This window comes from Diachasma alloeum, unplaced genomic scaffold (assembly GCF_001412515.2).
Source record: "Diachasma alloeum isolate Michigan unplaced genomic scaffold, Dall2.0 Dall_scaffold_00368, whole genome shotgun sequence".
NCBI lineage: Eukaryota > Metazoa > Arthropoda > Insecta > Hymenoptera > Braconidae > Diachasma > Diachasma alloeum.
In genome coordinates this window covers 254638-264129 of record NW_021680507.1, presented here as the reverse complement: position 1 = coordinate 264129, position 9492 = coordinate 254638, and the positions used below count along the sequence as shown (strand labels likewise).

Genomic DNA, 9492 nt, shown 5'->3' with positions numbered 1-9492 from the left:
AGCGATATTTTGAGGATTTTTGAACCATTTTTCGGGGATTGAAGGCAATGGATGAGATTTGTGATTAATGTTTAATTTTAAGTTTCTGATCATTTTGAAGAACATTTGTAAATTTTTTAATTGCCCAAATTTAATTAATGACAGTTTCATGAATTTCGATTACGCATCATACTTTTGATCACTCTGTGAAGTTAATTTATAATTTTAGTTTTCAATCTCCTGATGATTAAATTGAATTGAGTGAGTTGTTTTCATGTTTTCCATCGTTTTGAGGTTTTCAATTTTTTTGCAGTGAGGGGGGAGGGTGACAGTAATGTTTAGGCGATTTCTTGAGCGAATTGATGAATTTTTTATGAATTTTTTATTACATATTTTGGTTTTATTCTTTGCTTGGTTTCAAGATGATTTTGAAGATTTCGAATTTTTGTTAGATATTTTTGTTAGGATATTTATAAATTTCTGTTCACTTTACGTCTGTAATAGAACGTTTATGAGTTTGTCATTGTTGTAGAAATTATTTTCGAGTTTTCAAAATTTGCGTTTTGAGGGGGGAAATCAGATCAACATGTATGAAAAAATCGTATAGAAATTTTCAATACGAATTGCGTACAGAAATTCTACAGGTTTTCTATATATGATACTCGGATGTTTCTAAACGAATTATTTCTATACATAAAATTTTACATAAATTTTTTCTGCTTTGCTGTCGAAAGCAGAGCAATTATTCATGTTTGATACTTTCAAATTCGAACCAAACAAATTCTGTTTTGGCAATTTTCAACTAGCGATTTTGTTGGCCCAAACAAGACTTGTTTGACAACGTGTTTGTTTTTCTCTCAGTGAACTCATGAGTTTCTCATCATTTTGAAGATGATTTTTGTATTCTCTGAATTTTTATTGTTTCAATTGTCTGTTCAAGTCGCCCTTAATTATTGCATTGACTGATTTGATAATCCGATTATGTTGTTGGTGTTGATAGGTTTGCGGATAAACAGTTACGGTTGTTACGGTTGAAGGCAGCAAGGTCTCAACTTGAGGAGAAATGGGCCAAGGCATTTGAGAAACACAGGCAGAAGGATAAGCTGGTAAATAATTAATATTTGTTTATTAGTTATTCATGATTTGAATCAAATAGAAATCTTTATTTGAATTGTTTTTTCTTATTTCAAAGAAGTAGTTATTACAAATGAATAAACTTGTCTAGTTGTTTCAATAAAAATAATTTAATTGTATCAAAAAAAGAATTTATTTATTTCAAATAAAACTTCTATGTAATCCTAGAAAAAAATGTATTCAATTTAAATAAATTGTTTATTTGAATCAAATACACTATTTATGGATCTCAAATAAAGAAATTTTCTTAAAATAAGAAAAATCTCTGTTTGATATCAACAGAGAATTTATTTAATATAAATAAAACTTCAAATAAAAATTTGTTTTCAATTTGAAAAAACGTTCTATTTCGTACTATTTAAGTAAACTTATTCATTTGATTCAAATAAACTCTATTTGATTCAAATAAATCATTTTTCTGGGTGTGTCGATCATCTTTTGCAGCTGAGAGAATCTGCAACGGAAAAAAGCCCCTAGCATTTTCTCCTGAAACCAATCACCCTCGAGATGATTAATATTCAACGAAATAAAACAATCGACACCGCACATTGCTTTACTTCTTTAATAATATACTGTTTTATTTTTACAGATATGTGATATTAATATGTGTAAAGAGAGAGTTAAACTTTTGCACACTTTAGTTAATGAAACGAAGCAGAGTCTATCTAGAGGTAATTTCCCAATTGAATATTGAGTGATCAAGAAATTGATTGATCATGAAATTGAGTAATTAAGGCCCAGCTCCATTATCTGCCGAACCTTATCTAGATAGTATTTTTGTTCGATTTTTATCTCGAAATTTCAACTCGATGTACCGTCACTCAGAGAGACCCGAAAATTATGAATTTGGATTGAAAAAGTAAAAAAAGTAAAAAAAATTCTGAACATTTTGAAAGGGCGTTTGTAATTAATACTGAGAAATGAGTTCAATAGCGGAGATATGAATAATGTATAATTACTGTGGCAAATGGCGGGCTGTCAGTCGCCACCAGGGGGGGAGGAAAGACGAAATAATAAATCCTTTGGCACAGCACAGACGATTGTACAAAAAAAGACGCTTTGAAAAATTTTGTAATATTTTAAAGAATTTTTTATCACACTTTTACGATGAACTACTAATCACTTACACTAATCTCCTCAATTGAAAATTGTACTGTCCATCAACCGTCACTTTTGTCGGGGGCGCAAAGAAAGGAAGAAAGAGCGATTTTCCTATTTTAAATTCCCGGCACAAGTGACAGCTGATCGCCAGTACAATTATCAATGGAGTAGATTGGCGTAAGTGATTAGTAATTCATCGTAAAAGTGTGATCAAAAAATTCTTAAAGATGTTACAAATTTTTTCAAACAGCCTTTTTTCGTACAATCGTCTTGTTGCGGTGTGCCAAAGGATTTATTATTTTGTCTTTCCTCCCCCAGGGTGGCGACTGATGGGCCGCCATTTACCATGGTAATTATACATTACTCATGTCTCCTCTATTGAAATCATTCCTCAATATTAATGAAAAACCCTCTTTCAAAATGTTGAGATTGTTTTTACTTTTTTTAAAATCTAAATTCAGAGTTTGGGGGTGTCCCTGAGTGTCGGGGCACCGAATTGAAATGTCGAGATAAAAATCGAATTAAAAAATCAGTTTAGATAACGTTGCGCGGATGATGGAGACAGCCGTTAAATTAATTGAATGCATTTTCCATCAATCAATACCAATTAATTTGGTGTGAAAATTCAAATAGGTCATCAACGACTGAATGTTCTGAAGGACGCCAATTCCCAATTGGTCCTTCGCCTCCCCAGGCACGAGGAGAGGGTGGAAAAATTGCACAAATACGTAAATGGACTTAAGATGAAACAAGAGAAGCAGAAGGAGGCTGTTGACAGGAAGCGACAGCAGTTGAAAAAAATCATAAGAATAGCAGCCAAACAGTTGATTCAGTATATATTTCCTCTGAGTCAAGTCGAGGCTAATCGAAGGTAAACCAACTATTCTTCAGACATTAATTCTATTCCAAATTTCTTTAAATGGATATGATGGAAAAACAAACAATAGATACGTCACAAATCTCAACAATGCATTTGGATTATGTTGCAAAAATATTTTCATTGTAGGTCAGGAAAGTCTCTAAGAAATTCTCAACATTTTTCGATTTGATCCACTAGTTTCAAAGAGATTTACTAAATAATCCCAATTGTTTCTGTAACATATAACAAGAATTGAATCGATTGAAATTTAATTCAAATTAAAATGTCGGATGATTCCATGGAAATAATTCCTTACTGAGTACACGGACGAAAAAATTTAGTAGAAAAACCTATCGAATTCGTTAGGAAAGTCTATTGAATTTCTATTGAACTGTTCTATTAGTTTTTGACCGATTCTATTGAAATGTTCAGTAGAAAATATTCAGTAGAAAAAGCCAATAGAATTCAGTTTTTCTATATAACTTATTCTATTGAGATATTTTCTGTAGAATTTCCTCGGCTCAAATTTTCTAAGTTTTTTCGTTTGATTTTCTTGATGAGAAGAAAAGAAAAATAGAATGAAAAAAACTTGGAAAATTTGAGTCGAGCAAATTCTATAGAAAATATATGAAAAGAATAAGTTATATAGAAAAATCGAATTCTGTTGACTTTTTCTATTGAATGTTTTCTATTGAACATGTCAATAGAATCAGCCAAAAACTAATAGAAAGTTTAATAGAAATTCAGTAGAATTTTCTAACAAATTCGATAGGTTTTTCTATTAAATTTTGTCGTGCGTGTAATTTTAGAAGAAAATGCTATAAGATAATTTAATGAAAGTTGTTGTCAACTGTCGTTTGATAATTACGTTGAAATTTAATCGGCCTTGCAGTGAACGCAAGTATATATAACTATAATATAGTATTGCTCTACAAAAAATCTTTTTAATCCTATAATCCTTATTCTGACCCTTGTAACTCTTAATCTGATCCCCGTGACTCTTATTACCTTTAATCTGACCCTTGTGACCCTTAATTGTGGAGTCTTAATTTCGAGTACCTAAATTTTTATCACCAGAAGTCAATTTGGATTTTTAATAGTATACAGTGATAATAGCTAATTATAGAATTGTGAGCTCAGGAGAATATGTTGAAACATATTTTTCCCAAAATCACTCATCAACGAAATACATTCCAAAAATAAGTGTTTCTAGCTGTTTTTGAGCTTACAATTAATCTTATGAGTAATTAATAATAATTTTTGCAACTCAATAACAAAATGTCGAATCATTTTATGGAAATATCTCGTTAAGGAGTATTTTTGGCAGGAAATGTCCAGGAAACCAAATGTAGGAAATTTAATTCTCTACAAAAATTATTTTTTTGCATTTTTCGGTAAACTTGCTAGTTCCGGAGATGTTCACAAAATAATCACTATTGTTTCAGTAGAGTGTAAAAAATATATGTATTAAATGATTATAGATTAATTCAGTTTCTATTTAATTTATTAGTTTATGCAGCAGTGAAGAAGAGAGTCCAAACGCCGATGTTGTAACATGTGCATTGGCAGACGCCTCAGGTACTTCATACGTGCGAGGACGATGGATCAGTGATTCTGAAAATAGTTTAGAGTCTCAGCATCGAATCGTAGCTCCAACATTGCCAGGTTCCGGGGATTACAGTGCATATTCACTTTGGGGTAATTTATTGTGAATTTAAGGCCCGGGTGTACTATCTTTCGAACGTTATCTCGATGTTTTTTTTCATCTTTCATCTGAAATTGTCAATTGAGTCCTGCATCATGCAGAAGTTTTGAACAATTATGAATGAATAATNCTGTCACTTCCCATGAGGAGTTAGTGTTTTGTTATCCACCATGGAAAATGACAGCTAATAGATAATTTGCCACAGCGAATCAGATATTTGTAATTTCCACTTTTTTCAACTCATTCTGAATCACAATTAAAAACGCTCTTTGAAAAAGTTGAGAATTTTGTCTATTTTTTTTATCATTCTATCATAATTTTTGGGAATTTCTACATGATGTACCATTCAATTGAGAATTTTGGATTACGAAAGATAAAAAAAATCCAGATAACATTCGAAAGATAGTACACCCTGGCCTTAAGACATCTTTATTGCACTGAAGATGGCACGAATTAATGTCAATGAGAATTAACTAAGTAATTTTTTTGGTTACAGTTACTGCCAATAAAGAAGGAGTCCCAGGGGCTAATAAGGAGAATTTCATGCACAATCCAGCGTACAATATCAGTGCTGCATTAACATATGCAACACAACTTGTTAATGTTCTGGCGTATTACGTAAATGTCAGATTACCTTACAAATTATCTTATGGGTAATTATAATTTGTCCAACAGAAAAACAGAAAATGACATCATTCTTTGACATATCTTGTTCAGGAGTGATTGGAGAAGAAAATGTCTCGGGAATAAAATGTTGGGAATGAGTTTTCTGCCAAAAACGGTTTTGTCACATTTCCTCTTACACCCGGTCATTAATGAGAGAATCGTCAAATTAGCAAATTGTATGAAGTGTTTCATGTCAAATAAGTCAACAGCTGACCCTCACCCTCTTGGGAATTGATCTCAATTTTTTCTACGATTGGGGGATTGAAAAAACTATCTCTCAATTTTTTTCAGGTTTTTTTAACAGCTCATTTTGGAGATACGATTTTTCGTTTTTTCGTTTTTTTTTCAATAACTCCAGTTCTATTCATCCGATTTTCATTTATGGCACGTCAAAATTTTCGATTTTCTACCATCTATATGAGTATTTTGAGTAATTTCTTTTTTCGACCTCAAGAGGCTCATAATACGGATTTTTCAAAAAAAAAAAAGTTGGAAAACTTGAATTTTCAAAATTATGTCACGTTTTACTTTTCTTGTGTTTTTGTCAGTAACTCTTGTAATCAAAACAAGTATTTTGAGCCGTCATCCAAGTTGGATTTCGTTCTAGATCTATTTTATTTTCAAATTTTTCTTTTCGGAATTCCATAAATTTGGTCAAAATACCCCAAAATGACGTTGATTGACTTCGATTATAAACAGTATGAAGTGAATTTAAACGTATACTTATGTTACATTTTTTTTATACATAATCGAAGTCGTTTTGGGGTGTTTTGACCAAATTCCCGGAATTTCGAGAAGAAAATATTAAAAATAAAATGGATCCGGGACGAAACCCAACCTGTATGACGACTCAAAATACTTGTTTTGATTATAAGAGTTACTTAAAAAGAGATGAGAAAAATAAAAAGTGACATAATTTTGAAAATTCAGGTTTTTCAATTTTTTTTTTTGAAAATTCGGTATTATGAGCACCTAGAAATTGAAAAAAAAATATATCCAAAATCTCCTTATATATGGTAGAAAATGAAGAATTTTGAGCCATCATAAATTGAAATCGGCTGAATAGAACCCGAATTACTGAAAAAAAAAGAAAGAAAAAACAAAGAAAAAATCATATTTCCGAAATGGGCTGTCGAAAAAATCTGAAAAAAATTGAGAGATAGTTATTCTAGCCCCCCAATCGTAGAAAAAATCGCGATTAATTTGCAAAAGGGTGAGGCGTCAGCCGTTAACTCATTTCTCACGAAATACCTTTTATTACAATTAATTGAATGCAATTTAAAATTTTTAACTGTTCAATCATCTCGTTAATGAGTGGCTTGAGGGGACGATGTGGAGGGACCAAAATATAGAAAATTGAATTCTCTACGAAAAATTTTCTGATATTTTCTTCTGAACTCACGTATTACTGAGATAATTGCAAATAAAAGATTATCATGAACTGATCCATTCGGTTTTGTAACTGAAATTTGTTAATTAACTCTCTTAATGTGACTTGAAATTACGAATTTACGAATGTTTGCAGAGAATTCTGTGGAAATGAAATGTCAGACCAGAAGTTCGCGAGGAAAGTTGCTCGCCTCAACAGCAATGTTCTCCACCTGTGTTTCACCCAGAACACAGACATCAATATTTTACACCCAATGCACACACTCCAGAATCTAATGCACCTGCTCAACACAGAAATAAGTGATCTCGGTAGAGTTGGCCCCATGGAGGCGGATCCAGCCATTGTTGATCATCTCCACAGCCAATTGACGTCTGACCTTGAAAACAGTGATGACTCTGCTTCGGATGAGGAGGAGGATGCGTTCAATTGGGAATGGGAAGCTGTGAGTATCATTTCTTCATGTCGATTGAAGAATTACCTCGGAATTATCTCGTTAATGAGTAGGTTCAGGCGAATGCCCACAAGCATTTTCGGTTAAATTAACTCATTATCAAGTTACTTTCGTGAATATAGAGGAAGTTGGGGCAAAATTAAATAACTGAAAAGCGACTATGTGCCGTAATTCAAGAAAAAAAAAAGTTTTTTCAATAACTTTTGTTTATTAATGCCCGGGTGTACTATCTTTCGAATGTTATCTGGATTTATCTTTCGTAATCCAAAATTGTCAATTGAATGGTACATCGTGTAGAAATTCCCAAAAATTATGATAGAATCCTATTATTTACTAAAGATGAAAGAAACGTGAAGTTGTTTTATATCAAAACATATCTAAATTGCCTAATTGTTGATCATGAGAAAGAAAAACATAGTATTTCTAAATTTTTTTAACTGACAAATTATTCTTCACTTTCCAAATTTTAATTTTTTCATATTTATCACACGCCAAAATGATCAATTCTTGCTTCTCAGATTTTCATACATAAATTCTAAACTCTACAAAATTCACGAAAATTCTTCGGTTTCCCAAATAATTCGAGAACAATCTGTGATCTACGGTTATCTGGAAAACTGAAATTTTCTGAAGAATTCAAGAAATTTTTTCAGTTTTCTAGGAAATCAATTCATAACCCTCCCCTGATTTTTTAACAATTACAGATTTTAATCAGATTATTTTAAAAAGTAAAAAAAAAAGAATTAATCGAAGATTAAAAATTATTTATTGATGCTTCACTCTTCATTCTCTTAATTCTCTTAATTCTCTTTAAGTCATTATCAATATTTATAAAACATCTATGAGTATATGAAGTTTAATAAATTCGATTTCTTCATTTTCACAACAAAAAGATGAGCGCGCGCGAAAGCGTGCGCACAGATCTAGTCCTATTTACTAAAGATGAAAGAAACGTGAAGTTGTTTTACATCGAAATATCTCGAAACTGCCTGACCGCTAATTCTTAATTCTGATTGGTCAATATGTGACACGAAGTTATTCACAAAAAAAATACGTGGCATTTTCAAATTCTTCAGTGACATAATTTCAAATTCTTCAGTGGTAAATTTTTTTTCACGTCATATATATATATATTATATATATTTCACATGTATATATATCATCGGTGAAATTAATAAATTCTGTCCTTTTATGGAGACCGATTATTTAAAAAAATTGAAGATAATTAATTGAAAATGAAAAATTCTTTATAGATTCTTTTACTCTACTTCGCTATTCACTTCAATCATTAGTCGAATTCTCTTTGATTCATTATCAATATTTATAAGGTATTCATGAGAAAATGAAATTCAATGAATTTCATTTCTTCATTTCAAGAAATGAACAGATCAGCATAGATCTTGTGATAAAAAAAATAGAAAAAATTCTGAACTTTTTCAAAGAGCGTCTTTAATTGAGAAATCCTGAACTTTGTCGTTTTTGTCTCAGTCTTTACACTTGTACCGTAATATACTATTTCATCACGCTGTGACGAAAAGTGAACTTTTCGGCACGCTCCGCGTGCCTAAAAGTCCAATTTCCGCCACATTGTGATGAAAAATATTGTTCGTAACTAGTGAAAAAATCTTTTTTGCACTCGTTACGAAATATACTATTCTGTATCTGAGAAAATTTCCTACGAAAAAAATTTCGTGGAATTTTGCATTTTTCTTTATTCAAATTCAGAGGATTATTTTTTACGGTGAATTTCAGGTTCCGAACGTCGCCTGTCCTGAAATGACAGTCCCAATCCCTGGTGCAATACTTACCCAGCAGTCCTCAAGCATCCAAGTGAACCAGAGTGTGGCCGGAGGCCTCGTCACCAGTGCTGCTGCCAGCATCGCCTCCATCTGGCGCGGCTGGACGACTAACAAATAATCTCAATGTTAATGAATTTTTTAATGAATGTCATACGCAGAAGTTGACTCGAGTGAGTGAAAAAATCAGAACAGGAGTTGTGAATTAAATTGAATTGTGGTTTTCTTTTTCAACGAAGAAATAAACGAGTTTTCTTTAAATTTTCTCATGGGTGTCTCATTATCTCAAATTTATTGAACTCGTCTTATGAACAAACATGCATAAATGATCCCAAAAAATCTAATTACCAATGAAATTTGAGAGATTCTAAGGAACGTGAAATCTGGACGATTTGAGTTCTCTATCACAAA

At 31.8% G+C, this 9492-nt stretch overlaps 1 protein-coding gene across 1 annotated transcript in view; it reads left to right on the top strand.

Moving 5' to 3' along the window:
• Window positions 1-9342, top strand: part of LOC107041555 (beclin 1-associated autophagy-related key regulator) — a 12084-nt gene extending 2742 nt beyond the window's left edge. The window contains exons 2-8 of the mRNA XM_015262158.2: window positions 980-1085; window positions 1703-1784; window positions 2848-3085; window positions 4584-4771; window positions 5275-5431; window positions 6970-7276; window positions 9038-9342. Coding sequence (XP_015117644.1) covers window positions 980-1085; window positions 1703-1784; window positions 2848-3085; window positions 4584-4771; window positions 5275-5431; window positions 6970-7276; window positions 9038-9202 — 1243 coding nt within the window. The 3' untranslated portion in view covers window positions 9203-9342. The remainder of the gene's footprint in view (window positions 1-979; window positions 1086-1702; window positions 1785-2847; window positions 3086-4583; window positions 4772-5274; window positions 5432-6969; window positions 7277-9037) is intronic.
• The last annotated feature ends 150 nt before the right edge of the window (window positions 9343-9492 follow it).